The sequence below is a fragment of the Etheostoma spectabile genome, unplaced genomic scaffold (genome assembly GCF_008692095.1).
Source record: "Etheostoma spectabile isolate EspeVRDwgs_2016 unplaced genomic scaffold, UIUC_Espe_1.0 scaffold00001273, whole genome shotgun sequence".
NCBI lineage: Eukaryota > Metazoa > Chordata > Actinopteri > Perciformes > Percidae > Etheostoma > Etheostoma spectabile.
In genome coordinates, this window is record NW_022602719.1 from 181 (window position 1) to 24,238 (window position 24,058).

The 24,058-nt window shown below is 41.2% G+C and overlaps 5 protein-coding genes and 1 pseudogene across 5 annotated transcripts; 5 read left to right on the forward strand and 1 right to left on the reverse strand.

Moving 5' to 3' along the window:
- Positions 1-12,714: 12,714 nt before the first annotated feature.
- Positions 12,715-13,181, reverse strand: LOC116674897 (histone H3). Its single transcript, XM_032507085.1, has one exon. It carries the CDS (start codon positions 13,171-13,173, stop codon positions 12,763-12,765), a length of 411 nt encoding a protein of 136 aa, XP_032362976.1. The 5' UTR covers positions 13,174-13,181; the 3' UTR covers positions 12,715-12,762.
- A 382-nt stretch (positions 13,182-13,563) lies between these two features.
- Positions 13,564-14,039, forward strand: LOC116674898 (histone H2A). Its single transcript, XM_032507086.1, has one exon. It carries the CDS (start codon positions 13,602-13,604, stop codon positions 13,983-13,985), a length of 384 nt encoding a protein of 127 aa, XP_032362977.1. The 5' UTR covers positions 13,564-13,601; the 3' UTR covers positions 13,986-14,039.
- Positions 14,040-14,823: 784 nt separating this feature from the next.
- Positions 14,824-15,318, forward strand: LOC116674900 (histone H2B 1/2-like). Its single transcript, XM_032507089.1, has one exon. The coding sequence runs from the start codon at positions 14,893-14,895 to the stop codon at positions 15,265-15,267; it is 375 nt and encodes a 124-aa protein (XP_032362980.1). The 5' UTR covers positions 14,824-14,892; the 3' UTR covers positions 15,268-15,318.
- A 1,764-nt stretch (positions 15,319-17,082) lies between these two features.
- Positions 17,083-17,475, forward strand: LOC116674896 (histone H4). The gene has a single exon (XM_032507084.1). The coding sequence runs from the start codon at positions 17,131-17,133 to the stop codon at positions 17,440-17,442; it is 312 nt and encodes a 103-aa protein (XP_032362975.1). The 5' UTR covers positions 17,083-17,130; the 3' UTR covers positions 17,443-17,475.
- A 1,166-nt stretch (positions 17,476-18,641) lies between these two features.
- Positions 18,642-19,087, forward strand: LOC116674899 (histone H2B 1/2). Its single transcript, XM_032507088.1, has one exon. It carries the CDS (start codon positions 18,659-18,661, stop codon positions 19,034-19,036), a length of 378 nt encoding a protein of 125 aa, XP_032362979.1. The 5' UTR covers positions 18,642-18,658; the 3' UTR covers positions 19,037-19,087.
- Positions 19,088-22,851: 3,764 nt separating this feature from the next.
- LOC116674901 (histone H1-like) lies at positions 22,852-23,477 on the forward strand (annotated as a pseudogene).
- The last annotated feature ends 581 nt before the right edge of the window (positions 23,478-24,058 follow it).

Sequence of the window (24,058 nt, forward strand, 5' to 3'; positions counted from 1 at the left end):
ATCAAAATAAAGACAAAAAGACCAAAAGAACACTATGAGCACTTTAAGTCCTGCTGGTTGTCGTTTTCATCTGACTCCTACCAAAAATCAACGCATACTAGCCCTAGGTAAACGCTAGCTATCAGTACAAAGAGCTGACATGGTGGCTGGCGTGCCGGTGTGTGTGTACACGCCAGTGTGTTTACGTCAGTGTGTGTGTGTGTGTGTGTTTGTGCGTTTGTGTGTCAACCTGCAGCCGTGAAGGTCCGAGGTGCAGGCAGCAGAGGAACCGAAGAAAGTTGCTGCGGCTTCACCAAATCAGACGAATTTTGGTGCCAACATTTACTCGCCACCTCTAAAATGTACTCGCCAAAAGAGAAAAGTTACCTTATGTCGCTTGACAAGTGTTCATTTCTGACCCAGAGACTCGCAATTATGTAAACTCCGTATCGTCTATAATTTCACTTTAAAAGCAGCCCGATCAATCACCAAACTGTACACTAAGCGCAAAGGCTTCTACAACTGTTAAATGTTACGTTTTCTGTCCTGTGATACCTGTTCCAGCTATCTGATTTGCCTTGATATCTGATATCAGTATTGGATCGGTGCATCACTAAAAAACAGCCAGAGAAAATCCTTCTGACTAGACAAGCTTCACAAATGTGGGGTTTACATTCTGCTGTAATGGAAGTATTTAATGGGTTATTTTGACAAAGATGAGGACTTCCTCAGGCAGGACTTGTCTGCAAGTGTTTTGGTATCTTCAAAAACTAGTTTTCAAGAAAATAGTTGTCTTATAGATTGTACAGCACCATAAAAAGACTAAAACTAAACCAGTCAACGCTGAGGTTTGTCCTCAGTTTGTTTTGTTGCACTCCTGCATGTTATGCTAGGCATTTTAAGCATGAGGAACTACAAACTATCAGTTGCCAACATCTTTTATCATCGTCTCCTGCAGCTTCTCTGAATTATTCTCATGCCTTTGGAGTCTGTTGTCACCCTCCCAAAATAAAACTAAAAGGATTCCAGTAAAACAACTTTAAACATGCATAACTGGTGTGGATGGTAAGCCTCAGACTGGCTGATGATTGGCTTATGAACGCACAAAGAAAACTACACACAGAGTACAAGTTACAACCACTGGAGGGTCAAAAGTGCTAGTGGTTGCTGAAAAATGACAGCATCAGCCGTGACACACACACCCCCCCACACCCAGTCAATCAGTCGCTCTGAACAGGAAGTGCATTGAGAAACAGGATATGAAGAAGAAGCAATGTTTATGTTGATGAGCGCCAGAGAAGGGAGGAGCTGTAGGGCAAACAAAGAGAGAGAAGAAACAAGACGGAGAGGGAAAGAGATGCCACTTATCTACAGACAAACTGACAGAAATGTGGAAACGCAGGCGGTCGCCCGCCGTCTGAGAGGACTCACCCTTCGCCCAGCTTCTCCAGGACATCGAAGACTTCCTCCGGCTGCTTGGTGAGGCTGTCCTCGCTCAGCTTCTTCAGCTGTCTGGAAGGACAGAAACAGACACGTAGTTCAATGTCAAAATAGAAAATATTCCCATTTAACATGCAGGAATCAGGATTTCTCCTCTATTTTTCCCTTATAAAAGATGATTCAAACCGATTTAATCGATTATCAAAACAGTTGAAGAATTTATTAGTTGACAATTAATCCATTAATCTTGGTTGGTCTGCCTAACCACACAAAACCCCCCAAAAATCAGTTTGCAACTATGGCAAAGCAGCAAATCCTCACAGGTGAGAGTTTGCCTTAAAACTGGCCTAAATAATCAATTAATCAGCTAAAACGACTGATCGACTGACAGTTTCAGCTCTTCTTCTTAGACGCCTCTCATTTTTACCTTCCCCCGTCTGCGTATCTGAGAGCGAGCGTTTTGAACACTTTGAACACAAAATAAATCAATATTCACAGATACAGAGAGTTCACAGTCTAAACAGGGACTGAAGAATCTGCAGAAAGGATGCAAGTAAATGGTTCATTTGGTTTCTATTTTCAGCCAGCATGACATAGAAACAAACATATAAAGCTTTAACCCTTGTGTTGTCTTCCTGTCAACCCTGAAACACTATCATCGCTTTTTCACACATTTATGTCACTTTTTCAATGTTGTAGGTGCTTTTTTTTAATGTTATTTTATATTTATAATGTTGACATTTTCTGCGCTTATTTTAAAGGCCCATTTTTTGTGATAAAAAAAAACTGAAAGCGGGTCAAATTTGACCCGAGGACAACATGAGGGTTAAATGGCAACATTTTAGGGCAGTAAAATAGGAATTAAACGGTCCGTATCATCCCCAGCTACTCTGGTTTTAAATGTGCCAATTTAAATAAGGCTGATTGTCCTTTTGGGTGTAATTTAATAATAATAATACAAATAATTTATACTGTTTATTGATCCCCAGTGGGGAAATTACCAGTGCCGGGCCAGTGCCCTGAGTGGTTGGGGGAGGTACAGTGCCTTGCTCAAGAGGTCAACTTGCATCTCTCCAGCTACCAATCCACACTCTGTACTTTGGTCACTACTGGGACTTGAACCAGAAACCCTACGGTTCCCGACCCAACTCCTACAGACTGAGCTGCTACCACCCCACACCCCCACCCCCCCCAAAGCCTTACGCCTCTCTCCTGGAGTGTGAGCAGAACCAAAAACACTCCTTCGGATGTTTGATGAAGACACAACACAAGATAAAAATAATCTCTGCATACAAACAAAAATAGATCAACACGTTCCAGCCTGTGACAGGACATTATTAGGATGACTACAGGAAGACAGAAGAAGAAACGTAAGACCCAACAACAAACTGCTGCTCCACTCTCACACTGTAGGATTTCTGTTCAGAAGCCTTTTGGTGCTTTCGTACGTTTTAATCTTTGTTAAATCTAACCTAAAGCCGCCTCCACCCGATAGGCGGCAAAACCCGCTCTGTGCCGGCCGTTCCATTGGTTTCCTGTGGGCGAGGGCGGTGGCGCACAACTATGCGCTTGCGCTATACCTGGTGTCGCACATCGCGCAGAAACTGCCACTTTACGCTCTAGTTGCTGCTGACGTTTCGAAACCGCAACCAATGAAATAACAGCATGTTGTTACCTAGCAACGGGAAATAGCTTCCTTGCCACTCTTGATGACGAACACCTGCTCTGCGCTTTGCAAATCGCTTATCATGTGTGTGTTGATTGTTTAGTCTATTGATTGGCTAGTTGTTTGGTCTATAAAACGTCCAAATAGTTGGCGAGTCATTTAGCAGCTGACAACCAATCAATGAACGGCTTATTTTTGCAGCTCTAGATGCGAAGCAGTCGTAGACGGAGATGCATTTTTACACAGCTGTCATCAAACTGCACCCAATGCTTTTGGTCTGTCAAGCAGAGCTGGGCAATATGGAGAAAATCAGATAATATTTCACAATAATATTGACCAAATATAGTACATTGATGTTGATATTGTAGGGTTGACAATTGGTGCTTTTGACACACACCTTTTTTTTTTTTAACAATGGAGATTTGAGACAAATACTAATCAATTACGTGTTAAACACTTTCAAGTAAAATTATAGAGAAAAAAATAAATATGTTGCATGCACAAATAATAATGTGAGGTTAAAACAAATCTGCAATTCTTCAAATGATATTCCCTCAAAATGTTTCACAACAGGTTTTTTGAGAAAATTGAGTTAGACCATGCTTGTTATTATCAATTTAAAAAAATCGTAATTGTATATCACGATATTGCATATTATAACTTCATCAAGTTCCCATTAAAAGATGATAAATGATAATTATTGAATTATTGCCCAGCCTTACTGTCAAGTAGTGTTGGGGCCGTGCAATTATTCAAATTTCGGTCATACGTTCGATTTTGGCTCCTGGCGATTCCCAAAATAATATGACTGAGAAAAACATATTTTGGACATTACTTTTTGCAATTAAACTCTTAATTTGTCTAGTGTTCTGAATTGGGGAAAAAAAGGTGCAACAGGATAAGTATTAAGGGAAATGTCATAGATCTGTTTAACTGTATAAGTTAAATAAATGCAACATCTTTTCAAAAGTGTCATCAAACTGCAACCAATCACTTTAGTTTGGCAAGAGGTCGGCTGATATCAGAGCTGGTGTCTCCTCCGTCTTTGACTTCCGTTCATTAAAACCTCAGAGCAGACTGGAAACTTGGGCCAGCGCAGCCACATGCGCCGAGCTGCGTCGACTTCAGGCCACAAACCACAGACGAAACAGAGCGCCGAGCATTGCAATGCTAATCTCCCGTAGCAACAGCCCATAATTTGCACTTCAAGTGGACTCTGAACTTCACTGAATGCATGTGTGTGTGTCTGCGGCTGAAACTACTGGACGCACCAAATCTTTACATTACTAAATTTAAAATGCTCCAAGTTTCTTTTTCAAAAGGACTTCTGCGTTACTCCTGTGACATTTGGACTGATCTGACTTGTACATTCATAGCACAGTTTCTAATACAGACGCCATCTTTTTGTTTTCTGTTATTTTGAAAGTGTAAATGATGGAAATAAAGTCTAACTTTTTGTGACATATTATACAAATGTCTAATCTGTAATTTGATGCTTTTTGCAGATTTTTCCATCCTTTCTTGGCTTCTTTATGCACATTAATACAATTTTTTAACTGGGGGGCCCAAACTTTCGAACCCCACTGTATTCTTCTGTCATGATACATGAATCAGTGACGTACTTATAAACTTTAAAATGAAGGCAACCAATTAAAATTTTGATCCATTAAAAAATGTAATAAAAACAAAATAATTCAGTTTTTCAAAAACCTGCCTATAATAGGGGCTTAAATTATCTAAAAACTCCACATTGGCTTAAAGAGGAAATACTGGATGAGTGAGTGACATGATGAAGAAGACACGCTGTGTGTTTCACCAACATCCTCCTGATAAATGGACAGAATAGGAACTCCTCACTTCCCTCTTGTCAATCACACATCGACCAAACTGAACAATAGTGAAAGTCTTTTATTGACTTTCTTGTCACATTGAATTAAAGGCTTTATGAGATAATTGTAAACTGTATAGTTGAGGATGAGTAAGTTTGTTTCATTTTCTTTTTTGTGTGTGATTTGTATATAGATTTCTGACACATATGGTATGTCCTACCTGAAGTCTCAAGTCTGTTTTAGTTTCATCATCTACAATTTTAATTTGTGTGTAAATCTTGCACCAGCTCTACTGAGGGGAACCCCAATAGGTCGTGTTCATCAACGATTGACACTGGCAGTCATTGTTTGAGTCATCATTTACCTTTTGTGTCTAAAATGCAGACAACTGAGCCACACAGCTTCTTTTGTCTAATCCATATTTAAAAAAAAAAAAAAAAATCACATCAAGGTAGACCTAAATACTTAGTTTGGTATCATATGCAGCAAGAAAAGCAGCAAATCTTCACATCTGAAAAGCTGCAATCAGCAAATGTTTTGGTGTTTGGGCTTGAGCTGCTTCAGCGTTAACCAGAATTAGAGGGATTTTTGGTGGAAAACCCTCAGGAATTGACACATTTAAACAACCACCTGACAGGATTTGGAAGACAATATACTGTGTTCATGCTAGGACTGAGCTTCTCCACAAAGAATCATGAAAAAAGCACCACTTTAAATCTTTTACCTAGTACGGATGGTACCGACTCTGTACTTTCCGGTAACGACCAAATCACGTCATACTACTACCGTTATTGTTCAGGTAACATCCAACGGGCCAAATGTTGGTACCTGTGGTATCTGTGTCCTCTGCATATGATGGAGAGGTCACACACACACACAACCACCACACACCACACACACACACACACACACACACACACACACCACACACACACACACACACACACACACACCACACACCCACACACACACACCACCACACACCACACACCCACACACACACACACACACAAACCACACACACCACACACACGTCGGCTCTGCATTTTGCTGAGTCACAGTGAGACACCCGATGCAGTAGTTTACAGTGTGGTTACAGTTTTTTCAAAACTTCCGCAGACACCTTTCACTGTGACAGATATTAACGGCGTGGCGAAAGCGGTCCTGTTGATGTTACACTTCCTCTGAGACGAGCAGGCACAACGCTGGTTCCTATGCCCTTGGGCCTGACTGACAGGCAAGGGGACTTTATTTCTGCATCACCTTTCAGCAACAAGGCAATTCAAAGAGCTTTACATGAAACGTTAAAGAGCAATTAAAAATGTCATGATGAAATTAAAACAGGCTAAAATAGAATAATATACAAAAACAAGAATAAAAGTTACAGTGAGTAAGAAATTAATTATTATTAAATTTAATTGGTTTTAGGGACGGGTGTGGGAGGAAAGAGGGAGGGGTTTTAGTTTTGTTTAAATTTCTGTCAGTGTAAAATATTCGAGATAAATAACAATGTTTTAGGTAAATAAGTTTGGATTAATTTTTACAAGTGAATTTTTTTGTAATTACAGAGGGAAGTACCGAAAAAAGTGTCGCTACGTTCAGGAACCGAATTTCAGGTACCGGTATCAGGACTAGTATTGGTTCAGATGCGAAAGGTACCCAACCCTACTACTTACCAGAGAGATTCACCTGACTTTCTGAAAGGAGTCATTCGTGAAAAAGCATAAAACATGACTAATGACTAAAGAAATCTTAGTCATCGCAGACCAAACGTTAGTCAACTAATCGACTCAGAGGGGCCAGCTCTAATATACCCTTCTCCTCCTGCATTAAACATCCAAATTAGAGTTGTTGTTCGCTGAGTTGACTCTATATGATGACTCTAGGGAGCGGTGGTGCACAGACATGACAGCTAACTGACTCACACACAAACGGACACGCTCCATGCATGCACACTGGGACATTAGCTATTCTTCATCTGATCAATTCAGCCGTTTCATGATTTTAAACCAAAGCATCTGAACTTGGGTAAAGAAACAAGGGGTTCCTGGCTGTCAAATAATTGATGTCAAATAGTGCCGGGCGATATGGAGAAAATCAAATATCACGATATGTTTGACCAAATACCTCCATATCGATAAAGCAAAGATATTGTAGGGTTGACAATTATTGCTTTCCCAAAGTATTACCACATTGAGGTCGGTGATAAATAATCATCAGTAATGTAGATATAATCATTAAATGGGTAAAGGCAAATAACAGAACAGCTGGAACAGTCTGGCAGGTTCAGAAAATGACAACACTCTACTGTGATGCAGTTGTAAAACCAGTAAAGACACCACTTATGTCATATTACAAGTTCCAAAATCTAAGACGATATCTAGTCACAGATCATGATATTGATATAAAATCCTTATATTGTCCAGCCATTGTCAAAACAGAACTGTTAGCTTCTAAAGTAGTGAATGGTTTATTTCTGATCTGCTGCTACATAACGAACCACCCAGACCTCTGGGGACAGAAAGCAGACCGGACACAGGCAATCTCAGAGTCCAAACTAAATAATAGAGAAGCAACGTTCAGTTTTTATGCTCCACATTTCTGGAACAAACGCCCAGAAAAACTGGAGGTCCACTGCAGCTCTCTGTTCTTTTAAATCAAGGCTGAAGACTTTTCTCGAAAGAGAAAAAAAAGAGGTCCGAGGCACTCGTCTAGCATTTTTTAAGGATTTTATTTAAATGGCTATTTCATCTAGAAATCTTAGTACATTAAAAATAGATGGGCAGCAACCCATGCGTAGCGGCACAACACAACCTCCTTCAGGAAGACGTTTCTGTTTTGACTCTGCATTTAAAAAAGAAAGAAAATAATAATCTAATAACTTTACTTTTTTTTTTTTTTTTTTACACGGTACTGTAACTCATATTCTATACCTGTCTTAGTCTATTTTTGCGGTTTGATATCAGCTTTAACTGCTCTTTAATGTTTTATGTAAAGCACTTTAAATTGCCTTGTTGCTGTAATGGGCTGTATAAACAAAGCTGCTTCCCCTTGATCTCTTTGCAGTGGCATCATTTTCAGAACTGTTCATATGTTCATACTGTTCATATTGTAATATAATAACATAATACTATTTTATCCCAGTACCCTTGCACTACGCACATTTAAATAATTGTATTGATCTCTTCATTGCACTCATGCCTCTATATTGTTTCTGTTTAGAGTATGTATATATTGTGTATATATTAGTGTGTATATTTCTGTTTTGGTTGATATGTATGTGTAAGCACAGTGTGAGTAACGATGCTCCAAAGACAAATTCCTCGTATGTGTCCTCATACCTGGCGAATAAAGCTGATTCTGATTCTGATCATCTGTCAACCACAAGAAGAGCGGTGGACTCTGATGCCCCACAACAGTACTAGTGTGTCTCAAACCGTGCACCATTCAAGCTGCACCATCCGGGTACTACAAGTGCACTGCAATTGGCCGCACTATGTACTCAAATAGCTAGTGTAAGTACAGAAGTGCGCGATCTGAGGCACACTACGGCTGTCGCAATGACCCGACTCCACCTGACAAGCCAGAGGCTTTCTGTCAAACCCAGAGTCTGTAACCCAACACAAACCCCGATCAAAATGTATTACTTCACCTCAATCTGCTCTGATGTGGTTTTGTTGAAGCTAAAGAGATTAAAGCAGCTAAAGATTCAAGATTAGCAAATAGAGTTAGGGCATTAAGTTGGATCAGCATGGCTTCACAGTGATAAACCACAACACATACTGACTCAATACGAGGGGTTTAATCTAGTCATCCCTACTTCTGTCCAGTATATGATTACAAGTAGAGAATAGAGCAGATATCTTAGGAAGAAAATGATTTTATAGCCCCAACCTTAGCTTCAGAAGCCACATAAAAGTGATGCACTGTAACTAAGTACGTTTAACTGCTTCAGTACAATTATGAGCAGAGATGTATAGTAATAAAATAGAACTACTTCACTACTGAACTTAAGGACAAAAAGACTGTATATGTACTCTATGTATATGTATATTTTTTCTGCTACTTCCACTTTTACTTCAGTACATATTTTCAACGGGTTTAATACCTTTTTATGATTTCTTATACTTTTTGCACTTGCACTTTTACTCAAGTCTGGGTCTCTAGTACTTTAAACTTGTCTGATTATGAGGTACTGGTACTTTAGTTTGAGTGTGTCCATTTTATGGTGCTTTATACTTTTAGTTTACTACATTTTGGGGGCAAATATTGCACTTCTTACTCTTCTACATTTATATTTTGAAGCTTTAGTTACTTTGCAGATTTTAAACAAAATAATGATTATGATGCATTTTGAAAAAAACTTTACTTCACACAACAGCAGTACTACAACTCCCCTCCAAATCATTTCAGCCTGTTTTTAACGTTTCAGTTTAACTTCTGATGCCGGTCAAAAGGGATTGCTTGTGCCCCAGGCCTAGATCATAATTCATTATTTTCACTTTCCAATCAGTGACTGCAGCTTCTACAGGTAACTGAAAGCTTGTTTTTGCCACATAATGACTTGATTTCATTCATGACTCTTATATCTGAACGATTAAAGCCCACCAAATACTTTTTTACCAGTTGAAATCGATTTTAAAGGGGCGATACAACCCATAACTTGCAATTTTACACTTGTCAAAACGTGATCGCAGCTCCTAGCTGGTGTTTGAAAGGTTTCTGCCTCAAAATGACTTGATTTTATTAATAACTGTTATATCTGACAGATTATAGCCCACCCATTACTTCTTAAAAATACCTTCAAAGGGCCAATACATGAGTCGGTTATACAACGTTATCTAAATTAGTCACAAGCTAACGTTACCTGGATAAGTTACTACGTTTCCATCTATGTCACCACAAGCTAACGTCAGACCAGACACACACAATCAATGATTTATGATCGATGGGTTTTCATCATTAGCATAACGTTACCTGCGAGGATGGTTCCTCATCTGTACTTTGTCCTTGTTCTCCATATCGTCTTCTTCTGGACACTCACAAAGAGTCCTCTTGAGTCGTATCTGAAGTCCCAACTTGACTCGTTTGAAACTGACACTCGATGCTAACTAACGATGCTAAGTGGCTAGCAGCAGCAGCTAGCGGAGCGGCTGGCCCGTCCCTGTTACAGCAGCGTTCCGTTAGCCGCTGAAAGCGTAGCGTCTCTTTATCATTTTGTCACACGAGGTTCACACGGCGTACAGACTTCACACGGCTGCAGTATCCTCGTCTTTGAGTTCATCCTCCTCCCGTGTCTCGACAACTTTGGACCGGTTTGACAAACCGCTCGGCAGCCGCTTTTGACATCCAGTTTGAAAACACCAGGAAGTGAAGACTGAAGCGAGGAAGGCGGGTCAGACAAAGACCGCAGTACCATGCACCGGCGGCAGGGGGCGACAAACACGCACTAAAGACACAGTGACCTGTTTAACCCTCATGTTGTCCTCATGTTTTCCTATATCAATGTTCTTTTCAATTCCCCAAAATAACATGATTGATTCCACACAACGCTCTTTGGCACGTACAAATCTCTACTTTCATTAATTTTGGGACGTCTTAGTCAATTATAGCATTTAAAATAAAATAACACTGAAGTGGTTTTGAAATAGTATTGAGTAAAAGTTGACATATTCCAGTCTGTGACAATCCATCAACATACTTTCATTTAATTTTTTTCTAAATAATTCCTAATTTCTGCTTTTCTAACTCAAACAGTAGGTATAATTTCCTATCAATGAGGTTAATGAGCACAATAAATTCCAAAAATAACTGTAAAACTAAAGTTAATGAGTTAGTGTTATGTAGTGTTGAAAACGTCAAAAAAAAGCATCAAAAGTGTTTAAAAAAGTGTCTAAGGTGTAAAAATGGGACAAAAAAGTATGAAAAAGTTAAAAACATCGATAAAAAGCATCAACAAAAGTGTTGAGTTGATTAAGTGAGTTAAAACCCTTGTGTTTCCTTCCTGTCGGAATTGAAAACCAACACTTTTGTTGACACTTTTTCTTATGTTTTTGTCCCTTTTTCATTACTTTTGAAGCTTTTTTCCCCCCATGTTTGACGGATTCAACACTTTTAACTTCAGTTTTACCGTTATTTTTGGGATTTATGGTCAATAAAAAATGTATACCTAATGTTTGAGTTAGAAAAGCAGAAATTAGGAATTATTTTGACTAAAATTAAATGAATAGATGTTGATGGATAATCACAGACTGGAATATGTCAACTTTTACTCAATACTATTTCAAAAACACTTCAAATGCTATCAAATTGAATAAGAATAAGAATAAAATGTGTGGAATAAATTGTGTTATTTTGGGGGATTAAAAAGAACATTGATATAGGACAACAGGTCAATTTGACCCGAGGACAACACAAGGGTGGTAAAGTAAAGTGGTAATCCAAGGTTGATTTAGAGTGTCTATTTGAAGGAAACACTGGGGTGGTGCTGAGAATTAAGCAGTCTGGAGCATCTTCTGTAAATACAATGAATCTCATGCTGTTTCTATGGTCTAGAGTCTTACTGTTGATGCATAATTCATATTATATATAATATATTCACAATAAAATAGCTGTAGTTTCCCCACTGCAATTACGTTTTCTTGATTCAATTGGTTATACATTCTACCAGAAAGGTACATAACCACTTCTAAAAATCTTTGATGAAATTTTTTATTTTTTTTTATCTGAACATTAAGTCATATGAAGGACATGTTAAACTATGAGAATCACATATTGTGCCATCTCAGCCGGTTTTGTGCCTGAAATAAAATAAATGTTTAACAGCATTTCATGCCCTAAAATGTCAGGCTCTGTCAAAGATAAATTTCTGAATGTCAGAAAGGTTTTCTAAAGACTGTCTTTGAAATGAATAGCATTTTCTTATTGATCACATGTTCCTGATTGTATCTGACATGGTTTTGTAACTCCTATAAGAAATATAAGTGACTATGTGGTTGATGTAGTGGATGGTAAGCACAGTATAACGTACTTACTTTACATCCCACATTTTTACAAATGTGCAATAGTGGATATGTCCCCCAACCTTCGTGTACACATTCAAAAAGATTCATTCATTAATAATTACTTAAACACTCAGTTTTTGTATCATAATGTGATGAGTGACAGGACTGACTTTATGGATTTTGTTGATGTTTTGTGTTCTTTAATTAAGTTTTGGTAAGTATTCCAATTTGGACCTATTATTTTAGTATTAATGTTATGAGACTAACAGTCATGTTATGGTCATGTTCAGCCAATATAATTTAATATAATCACCTAATTTATTAAAATATGACAAATTAGTGATACTTACTCTATCTATTTTAATTAGTAATATAAGTGTCCATAGTTTAATTCTAAAAGATATTCAATGTAAAAACTTGAATTGAATGCATATTATATGCAATTAATGTAATAATTTGGCTTCTTTTAGCTTTATCAACCGTTTCAGTCAGTATGCTACTTTGCTTACTATTGAGTTCAATATTTTAATGAAATTTTAACACATCTACACAGTTGTCTTGCCATCCTTTTTTCAACTGCTTGGTAACCAAAACTGTAATAAGCTTTCATTTGTAGAATAGGGATAGTGGAAGATTTGAGAGAAGCAATTTATAGGAAAATACGTTTTTCTGATTTATAAGACGTAGCATAACGGATTATTTACATTGTAGATAGAACACTATTTTATTTAAAAATATTGATTATTATTTATGTGAAAAATGAGTTAAAAGGAATTAGCCCTGTAGTTTGGAGTGAGGTGGCTCTTAAAAGAGCCTTTGTGGTGTGTGTGGAGCAGCAGCCAGTCTAAGCCCTCTCTCCGCGGATGCGCCGGGCCAGCTGGATGTCTTTGGGCATGATGGTGACCCTCTTGGCGTGGATGGCGCACAGGTTGGTGTCCTCGAACAGGCCGACCAGGTAGGCCTCGCTGGCCTCCTGCAGAGCCATGACGGCGGAGCTCTGGAAGCGCAGGTCGGTCTTGAAGTCCTGAGCGATCTCTCTCACCAGGCGCTGGAAGGGCAGCTTGCGGATCAGCAGCTCCGTGGACTTCTGGTAGCGACGGATCTCCCTCAGAGCCACGGTACCGGGCCTGTAACGGTGAGGCTTCTTCACGCCGCCGGTGGCCGGGGCGCTCTTCCGGGCTGCCTTGGTGGCCAGCTGCTTCCTGGGGGCTTTGCCTCCGGTGGACTTACGGGCGGTCTGCTTGGTTCTTGCCATTGCGTCCTCTTTCTAGGTTCAGAAGAAATGTAAAATGAAATGAAAAGATGAGACCCGCGACTCTTAAAGTGTGGGACCGGATGTGAGATATTGTGTAGCTGCTTTAGACCTCCGGCTCGGCGGCTCCTGATTGGCTAGGGGCTCCTCTGGAGCTTAGCACCGCCTCAAGGAGCGACCCACCGCCCGGATCTCCGTCGCTTATTGGCGGACAAACCTTTCAAAAAGTCCGCCAAAAATGTCAGCGCGGGCCGCCCTCTGCTGCTCTGCTGGAAGCCTCTTTTCTGGTTGGTCAGGCTGGAAACGACCGACTCCCGCGCTCCGCGGACATAAAAAGGAGGGTTTCAGCCGTCGGTACAATACTTCTCTGAGTCGATACTTAGGAGAACATCTACGTTATCTCGTACTCGAGCCCACTAGAAACAAGAAAAATGTCTGGACGGGGAAAAACCGGAGGAAAGGCCAGAGCTAAGGCGAAGACCCGCTCCTCCCGTGCCGGGCTCCAGTTCCCGGTCGGCCGTGTTCACAGGCTGCTCCGTAAGGGAAACTACGCTCAGCGCGTGGGAGCCGGCGCCCCCGTCTACCTGGCGGCTGTGCTGGAGTACCTGACCGCTGAGATCCTGGAGCTGGCCGGAAACGCTGCCCGCGACAACAAGAAGACCCGGATCATCCCCCGCCACCTGCAGCTGGCGGTCCGCAACGACGAGGAGCTCAACAAGCTGCTCGGCGGAGTGACCATCGCTCAGGGCGGCGTGCTGCCCAACATCCAGGCCGTCCTGCTGCCCAAGAAGACCGAGAAGCCCGCCAAGAAGTAGACCCCGGGACCGGCTCCAACCAAACCAACAACGGCTCTTTTAAGAGCCACCCACACATTCTTGATAAAGAGCTCTGTTTCATATGATTATTACATTTTCATATATGACATGGCCTATCGCCATGGGTAGCTCAGTCCGTTAGAGTAACCATCTAACTTGATTTTAGGAGCCCAACTGGGATTGTCCCATTTCAAAGATCCATTGGTAAGAGTGACGTTTGAATAAAGACCAGCAAATACTAAAGTTGACTTATTTTAATATCTTTTAAAATTACAACTAAATATGCACAATTATTTATAGATGTCTATAACTTATTGGTCAATTATTCACCTTTTATTTTAAATACAACGCTATGGAACTATGATAGTCATAAAATAAAGGATAACCACAAGAAAATTATAATACAAACATATTGTGAACATATGTGAACACTGCAGCATTTGGGGGGGGGGGGGGCAACTTTCATCACTGTTCATCGAAACATTAGCCAAACAACGTGTAAATTAATTTATATTATCTTACATTTAACTTTTTGCTATAATATTACTTTTTATTAGTTTCCATGGCTGTCTATCAAAGAGTTTTATTAAAGTTATTAACAAGACAGGTTGTAGTGTAGTACATAATTTAAAAGTATACATTCTTCATAGTTTTGTTAATGTTGTAGTGATATTTCTCTTAATGCAGTCAATCATAATCACAATACACATCACTTTGCTTTGATCTCTTAAGTAAACTAATCTGCTCAGAGGAACGGCTACATCTGCTGCGCATGCTCAGTCCCGTGCTCAGAAGACAACCACTCCTGTGCGAGCAACAGCACAGTTACATTTACATCGAGTTGATACAAATTGAACGTTCGGTGGCGCGTCACTACATTCGATTAGCGAAACTTCCAGAACGCATCATGCCAGAACCCAGCGTCAAAGCGCCCAAGAAGGGCTCCAAGAAAGCCGTCTCCAAGGCCGTTAGCAAGACCGGCAAGAAGAAGAGAAAGACCAGGAAGGAGAGCTACGCCATCTACGTGTACAAGGTGCTGAAACAGGTCCACCCCGACACCGGCATCTCCTCCAAGGCCATGGGCATCATGAACTCGTTCGTGAGCGACATCTTTGAGCGCATCGCCGGCGAGGCCTCCCGTCTGGCGCACTACAACAAGCGCTCCACCATCACCTCCAGGGAGATCCAGACCGCCGTGAGGCTGCTGCTGCCCGGGGAGCTGGCCAAGCACGCCGTGTCCGAGGGCACCAAGGCCGTCACCAAGTACACCAGCTCCAAGTAAACCATCTCGCTGCTGTAATCTACCAAACCAACGGCTCTTTTAAGAGCCACCCACTTCCCCTTAAAGAGAAATGTTTCACTCATGTGCTAGTATACACAATTTCGTTTAATATACACTTTCTATCCTTTGTTCGTTGTTCGTGCTGTACACCTGCAGTGGGGTTAATATGTTAAATCTTTCATTTTATTATTTGTACATGTCTACTCTCACTGTGGGCCACAGGGAATCATTACTTCCTCTGTATGTGTGGCACATATGGAAGAATATACTGTGGGCTACACTACAGTTGAGACCAACAATACAAAGACTCTAAGAGCCACCCAGTTTCTCTAAAGAACGCCTCCTATTATTGCATGATAAATATTTCAAAGGCTTAAATAATAAATCAATAGTTAATTGGAAGTCAACAATGACAAACAGAAGTTTCAGTAATATCAGATAAAGGCAGTCCAAAACAACGGTCAATGCTAGGCCTTCAAATAAACATTGCAACAAATGCTCAGATTTGTTATAGCCTACTTGTGTAGGTTAACTGTAAAATGAACTGGGTAATTGTTAAAGATGGGATGAAATACATAACAGCATTAGATAGGGCCTGCTGTATGAAAATGAGGGTGATTGTTGATTTGATGTTAATATCACAAAAAGGGAAATGCTCTTTTAAGATTCTGGGGTGCTCTTGCAAGAGCTTGTTGGGAAAACTGAGTGGGGGATGTGTAATGTTAAACCAAGGTCAGGAAGGGCCTACATGAGGCTGTGCTGTCTTCTTTTCTGTTCTCCTTATACACCACAGACTGGAAGTCCAGTTCAGAGTCATGTTTTCACCGTTATCTAACATGGCCCCGACCACCCTCTCCACCCCCCCTGGTCCAACAGAGGAGCAGCTTCGTTGTTGCACGGACCGCTACAGGAGATCATTCCTACCACAGGCAATAACACTCTTTAACACGTCATCACTGGGTGTAGATAAGACTTTCAGACACTAACACACACTAAGTGCAACTTGCACAATTGGTTTATATTCATTTTAGACTATTTAGGCAGTTGCACATTTTGTTTGCCCATCATGTATATATTAAAATATTTGTTCTTTCATTGTATTCCTAATATGATTTCATGGATATTGTATGTGTATTCTATCCTAGTGTTTCATTTATATTTATATTCTGTTCTGTGTGACTGATTTTGCTGCTGTAACACTATAATTTCCCATTTTGTGGGATCAATACATATCTATCTTAATTCAGAAACTCATAATGATGGTCATTACTGACTAAATGACTGACTAAACATATTTCCAGAAAAAAATATTTTTATAATAGCCTATATATTTAAACATTAAAAAAAATACTAGAACTGTATTCCAAAGGGGATGTAAAGACTTTATCCTGAAACTAGACTGAAAACGTCAGGTAGCTGTGAACTAAAGTTAAGAACAATAAAGCTTGATTTTAGAAAATACCTGCAACACATAAAACTGTTAAAGAAACTTATTTGTTATTTACCATGAGTTATCATAATTTAGGTCCACTAATTTAAGAACTTAATGTTATTATAATAAATGTTAAACAAAAGTCAGGTACATGAGACTGTAAAGCTTCACTCTGAACCTCAGAAGTAGAAAACTACTCTAGAGGCAGGAAGACACGAAGGATAAAACAAACACATGGAAACATAATCATCAAAAGAAAAGAACGGTTACGTTTTGAAACATAATGTGGGCGGGGCTGCTGGGTTTGGCCCCGCCCACGAACGTTGGCGCCATCTGTCTTCCCTTACGTCCGCAGATAAGATGTAAAAGCAGGCGGCCTGCAGACCCTCAACTCATTCGTTTCTAACGATCCAACATCTACTGATCTCACAATGAGCGGAAGGGGCAAGGGAGGCAAAGGACTCGGTAAAGGAGGCGCTAAGCGTCACCGTAAAGTTCTCCGTGATAACATCCAGGGAATCACCAAACCCGCCATCCGCCGTCTGGCTCGCCGCGGCGGAGTGAAGCGGATCTCCGGTCTGATCTACGAGGAGACCCGCGGGGTGCTGAAGGTCTTCCTGGAGAACGTGATCCGGGACGCCGTCACCTACACCGAGCACGCCAAGAGGAAGACGGTGACCGCCATGGATGTGGTCTACGCCCTGAAGAGGCAGGGTCGCACCCTGTACGGCTTCGGAGGATAAACTACAAAACCAGCCTAGAAACTACAAAACCAACGGCTCTTTTAAGAGCCACCCACTTCTTCTGAAGACACGTCCTTTATTTTAGAAATGATGCGACCTGACTTAATAAAACGTGTTTAAAATACAACATTTTATATCCCTTATCTAATAAATAAAAAGGCCCCCTAGTGTTCTATAGTAGCCTGTGTAAGTAAACAAAATCAAGGATTTTATTTTCATTTGCCTCTCAATAAGGCAAGGCCGCTTTATTTGTATAGCACATTTTAGCAATATGGCAATTTAAAGTGTTTTACATTAAATCAGTTAAACACATAAAACACAAGAACAAACAGTTCAGAATCATAAGCATTAAAAAAACGATAAAACATCTGAATATATATGGTTATTGTATGGCCCATACATTAAAATGTTATTCAATTGTAGGGTAGTGTCACGCTTAGGACCTATTTTGTTTTTCTTAATATCTGACACTCATACAAACAGAAAGTAGCCTAGATAAAGATTTATACTAAGATGTAGTAGGATCCAGTCAAAAACACTATAGTTGATGAATAGGCTGACATCAAAATCCCGTAGGCTAAAGTCTGTTGATGTCCTGAAACACAGCACAATAAAAAGGCTTCCCTGATGTCTTGATACAGTGACCTTGTGCATTCACCTGTAGTTGTGTTGTGTTAACCTTTCTATTTTGGAAAGTTTACTTATATAACATTTCAAGACACATTTACTTATGTTCCGTTAATAATAAGCGTCTGGATGATAAACCGACGCCATAGCTTAGCTTTCCCCCAAAACCACCATAAGTAAGGTCGATGGTGTTGGTTGGTATTCTTTTTAAAGATTAATACATGAATAAATATGACGTGCTTCAGAAAAAAACAGAAAACAAAGGAGGCAGAGTGAATGAAAGACTCCATGCCCTGGATGCATATTATCTTAAAATGCACATTAGCACTGTTTTGTTTCATGGGTCTAAGTTTTGTAATTTGTTGTATTTGCTTTTTGTTGTTATGTAGCCTATTGAAGGCATATTTCTAAATTCTAATTTGTGACTCTGAAAACGCTTACTTTGTGTTGGCGCATGCTCAGTCTCAGTCACAAACTCAGCCAATCCTGTGCGAGTAACAGCACAGTCTCATTTGCATGAGGTGCACATAAATTAGGCGTCCGGACCGGATTAGGGTATCTGTTGTAGGAACTCTGAACCAGCGCGAAGATGCCTGCAGAAGCCACCGTCAAAGCGCCCAAGAAGGGCTCCAAGAAAGCCGTGACCAAGACCGCCGCTAAGGGCGGCAAGAAGAGGAGAAAGACCAGGAAGGAGAGCTACGCCATCTACGTGTACAAGGTGCTGAAGCAGGTCCACCCCGACACCGGTATCTCCTCCAAGGCCATGGGCATCATGAACTCGTTCGTGAGCGACATCTTTGAGCGCATCGCCGGCGAGGCCTCCCGTCTGGCGCACTACAACAAGCGCTCCACCATCACCTCCAGGGAGATCCAGACCGCCGTGAGGCTGCTGCTGCCCGGGGAGCTGGCCAAGCACGCCGTGTCCGAGGGCACCAAGGCCGTCACCAAGTACACCAGCTCCAAGTAAACCATCTCGCTGCTGTAATCTACCAAACCAACGGCTCTTTTAAGAGCCACCCACTTCCCCTTAAAGAGAAATGTTTCACTCGTGTGCTTGGAGACATGTATCGTTTTCTATGCTTCGTTGTTACTGTATATTTAAAGTGAATGGAGTATTGTGTGTAGTTATACCTTACTACTTCAACTGTGGGTCAGAGAGAATCTTCTGGATGTCTGGAACATATTGCAGAAATGACATTAAGGTTGTCTTACGTCAACGTGTAGTCTACAATAAAAGCCCCATTAAAATTACATAAATGTAGCCCACACCTTAGTGGTGGGCGATACTGCAAAATTTGGTATCGATCCAATACCAAATACATATAGGGTCTGTATTGCCGATACCAATACGATACTGTTTACTTAAAAAAATACGTTTGTGTAGGGGAGAGCATTTCATTATTTCTGAGGTGAATGAATGATCAATTCTTTAGGCAATATTTTTTTATAAATGTATTGAAGTGCACAAAATTATTAGTTATTAGGCACTGTAGAATGAATACAGCGAGTCCCTGCTCCTCTGCGCGTTGTGTCAGTGAGTCACGTGACGACACAACAACGAATCACAGCAGAGGAGCAGGAGCAATGTGGGCCAAGATGTGAAAGCGGCGTTTGCTCAGGAAAGTGGAAGACACAAGCAAAGTATAGTGAACGTAGAGGAGAGATATCGAAATTAAAATATCGATTCAATTACAGTTGTATCGATCAAATACCAATACCAGCGTTGGCATCGATACTATCGATATTTAGATCGATCCGCCCACCCCTACCACACCTTTCTTTTGGTAACACTCACTACAGCACATTTACTCCTTGTAGACTATCTGTAGCTGTGACCAGTGTACCCAATGTATACAAGGAGCCTGATGAGTCACGTGACACGGCAACTTGAAGACACTGGTTTTGTTTTAGTCGGAGCCTGAGGGCTCAGTGTGAGCCAAGTTTCACAAGATTTAACTATTTATCTTTTGTTTAAATCTACTAAACACTTGACAAAGATGAGAAATGTCATCGCTGCACCAGCATTTATCAGGTTATTTTATTTTTGTCATGCATTATGGATATCAAATTACAACCAGCAACAGGTGGAGCACCAGCGACTCCACCCTGAGAGACTTTTATCCTGTAAAAGGAATGAGAAGTGGACTTGGGACTGCTCAACATTAATATACATTTGGTCATTTTCAAAGCACACACACACACACAATTCTGGCTCTATGCTTAAGCCCTTTGATGGTTTTGACGGCGAAAGTTCAGCACAAGGACCATAAGAAAGACCAACGGGACACTCAAGAGCTCATCAACCAGCTGGTCTCCCAAAACGCTGGCTTGGAGGAAGAGAAATTAAAAATCCTGACTGCTCTACGGTCAGAGAGGACAATTCGGAAAAATGCCAAAAAGGAGAATAAAATTAAATGTTTGAATCTCTTAGAAAAAATCTGGAGGCAGAGAAGAAAATCTCCCTTTCTGCCAAAATTCACTGGAGTGGAGAGTTTAACAGGATCGTCGGAGTCTTCAAACAGGAGCAAGAAAAGATCAGAGAGACCCAGGAAACAGGTTTAATGAAATACTTTCAGCCATGCAGGGCCAGAACTTAATCACCATGGACGCGAAGCTCCGACTCTGGCAGAGGACAGTGAGAGAAAGGTGAGCCAGGTCATCCGGGAAAAGGATGAGCTGATACACAAAATAACGGAGGAAAACACGGCTCTAGAGGTCAGTATTTGGAGAGCAATGCCGAGCTCATGGAGAAGGAGGAGGTCATCCAGAGCGAGGCAGAAGTGGGAATAAAACTCACTGCTCTGAAAGATGAAATGAGCGAGAGCTGGCTGCAAAGGAGGAGAGCTTTCAGACCCGGCAGCAGCTGGAGAGAGAGAACAGAGAGAAGGTGGGTCGACAATATGAGCCACATTAAGAATGATTTTAGTTCTACAAGAGCATCTCTGCCCTTCGGCAACAGACCCACGACCTCCAGGAGGGTGAGCAGATGAGCAGAAGGATGGAGGAGGAGGACTGAGAAAGAGAGCCAAATGGAAAATAATTCAAATCCTCATTGCTCAAAACTCTGAGCTTCAGTCAGTCTCTACGGCCTCCAGGAGCTGGCTCAGAAAACAGACAAGAGAAGGCCAGGATGAGAAGGAGGAGGAGAAGGCCGAGAAGGAGGCGGAGCAGAGCCTGAAAAAGGAGAGGAAAAGGCAAGGAGCGAGAGGAAAAACAGGAGGAAAATAGGAAGCGAGAGAAGGAAGAATTGAAAAGACAAAAAGGAAAAAGAGGAGATGGAGAAACGATTCAAGAAGAGAGGAAGGAGCAGGAAAAGAGAGAGAAGGAGGGATTAAAAGACAGAAGAAAGAAAAGGAGGCAAGAGACAGAAGAGGAGCAGGAGAGGAGAGCGGATCATCATCATCACCTTTCTCTCCTGACCTGGACCCAATCCCCCCCCAATCCTAATCTCCAGGTGATTCTAATGGGTTGCCCCCCCCACCCTCCTCTCCACCTGATCACCCCCCCCCAATCCAGACCGTGACCCGTTTCAACAGGTGATCTGGTTCTTAAATTCTTAAATAATATTTTAAATAAATCTCTTATGGTGCATTTGTCTTTTGAAATGGGTTCATGAAAACCGTCTACCGTGAACACCTGACCGCCAAGGTTTCCACGTTTAAGAGAAATCTCCAAATATGTGCCAAACCTTCTGAATGATTGTATGTGAAAAGGTCAGAACAATGGATACAGATCTACAATTAGAGTATTTTAACTCAAAGAAATAATTAACCATCTTTTAACCAAGCAGTGCAATGAATTACAGCATTTTAACTAGTTAAGTATCTTTTACCTATGTATCCTCATTCAGTGTATTCAAAATATCCAGTTACAGTCAGAGCCAGTGTTGTGTAGGCTACAACAGAAAAGAGAATATTAACCTGTGTTTGGAGACCTATCACGTCAAATCAAACCAAAAGAAGCTGTTGAAGTCATTATGAAACCTCAAAATAATAACTCTTAAAATAATGAGATTATCCTGCCCTAACCCGTTATTTGAAGAAGTAGATAGTATCAGAATCAGAATCTCTTAGACCGACATTATCATCTGAAGCTTTAAGTGTCATATTTTCCAACATATTTGCAATCCACTTTCCTTTGTATTTCTAATAATTGGTATATGTGTACAGCAGAAGAGAAGAAGAAGAGAGAAAAGAAATAACCTGTGGTTGGAGGCCATCATGTTGATCCATCATGGTAAGGATCAATGCAGCGGATAACTGTCAGCCTCACACCCAGCACCCAGTGTGTTTCCCACCGCTGAAAACTCCCCCATTTTAACTAAATAAAACCCATTAATGCAGTGATTTCACTTTAATTATATCATCACACGTCTCTGCTTACTTGCACATCACTGTACATGTAATTCACATTACTTTTAGATATGTTTAAAGACAAAATGTGAGGAAAACTCGCTGCGAGTAGTCCAAAACGACGGTTCTCCGAAAGGTTTGAAGCCTCCTGTAATCAAATAAACGAGTCCTCGTCACCAGACATGAGCTCAGTGTGAAGGGGAGAAGGTTTTTCTCTCCGCTACAACAACTCTTGTTCTTTAAACGTTTCCCTTCTATGCATTTTACCCCAAATTGTCAGAGAGAAAACACAAAGTTGCCGCCACATTTTCAGCAGGGCAGCGGAGCGGCTGTGGGTTGACTCTCCACGGTTCTCATGGGCTTTATATAACTCCCCCCTCGCGCCGGAGCTGACCCAGCAGACTGAAACTCGACAGAGAAACACTCAGACATGGCAGAAACTCCAGCAGTTCCGCGGCGAAAGCCCCGGCAAAGCCCCCAGAAGAAGGCCGCTCCCCGGCAAAGAGCGACCGGGACCCTCCCTCCTCCAGAGCTCATCCTCCTCGACGCCGTGACCGAGGCCAAGGACCGTAAAGGCACCTCGCTTCCGGCCATCAAAAAGACGCTGGCCACCAAGGCATCGACCTGGAGAAGGCAACAAGCGCATCAACACCGCGGTGAAGAAGCTGGTGACCGACGGAAGCTGGTCCAGAACAAAGGCATCGGCGCATCCGGGTCTTTCAAGCTCCCCAAGGCCCAGACCACAGCCGCCAAGCCCGGCAAGAAAGCCCCCGTTAAAGTGAAGAAACCCGCCGCCAAGTCCCCGCAAAGAAAACAGCAGCTAAGAAAACACCAGTGAAGAAGACGGCCGCCAAGAAAACCGCCGCTAAGAAACCAGCAGCCAAGAAACCAGCAGCCAAGAAGACTCCTGTGAAGAAAGCGGCCAAAAAGCCAGCAGCGAAGTCTACTCCCAAGAAGGCTGCCCCTAAAAAGGTCGCGAAGAAGAAGACCCCCGTGAAGAAGGCTCCGGCAAAGAAAGCTGCAGCGAAGAAGTCAAGAAGTGAAGTGGCTCTTTAATCTGCACTCAGTGCACAAAAGCTCTTTTAAGAGCCACCACAGGCACGAGAGAGCTGTTTTCCTACATCATCATGTCGGGTTTCTAGTTTTCAATCAAAACCGTTGATCTAAAAATTGCTAATGAACAGACTAATGTATTTGTAGTTAAATTAATGCCAAATTTTCAAGAGCAAACCTAATGAGAATACATTTCCCGCCCGAGTCCTTCAGTGCTTTATCTCCTGATCAGCACAAGATGGCGCTATACACACAAGTTAGTAACACTACATCTTCTGAGTTTAGCCGCAGATTCAAGCAAGATTTCTCCCTTTCATTGTTTTATTTATTAAAAACATGTTGTTCTACATGAAATATTATTGTTTAAGAAAATATATTTGCTGTTAATATATTACTATACTACATTTTCCAACTTAAAAATGTGAATATAACATTATTTATGTATAATATATTATCTGATTATTTAAATGATGCTGGGGTCTACATTCAAAGAGAAGCATCATCTATTTTTGGGTTTTGACCCTGTGAATGCTGGTTTCATCACCTCATACTCAATGGATCTTTTTCGGATTGTAAATCCCCTT

Coding starts and splice junctions, on each gene's coding strand:
- LOC116674900 (XM_032507089.1), top strand. CDS start 14,893: ATGCCAGAACCCAGCGTCAAAGCGCCCAAGAAGGGCTCCAAGAAAGCC.
- LOC116674897 (XM_032507085.1), bottom strand. CDS start 13,173: ATGGCAAGAACCAAGCAGACCGCCCGTAAGTCCACCGGAGGCAAAGCC.
- LOC116674898 (XM_032507086.1), top strand. CDS start 13,602: ATGTCTGGACGGGGAAAAACCGGAGGAAAGGCCAGAGCTAAGGCGAAG.
- LOC116674896 (XM_032507084.1), top strand. CDS start 17,131: ATGAGCGGAAGGGGCAAGGGAGGCAAAGGACTCGGTAAAGGAGGCGCT.
- LOC116674899 (XM_032507088.1), top strand. CDS start 18,659: ATGCCTGCAGAAGCCACCGTCAAAGCGCCCAAGAAGGGCTCCAAGAAA.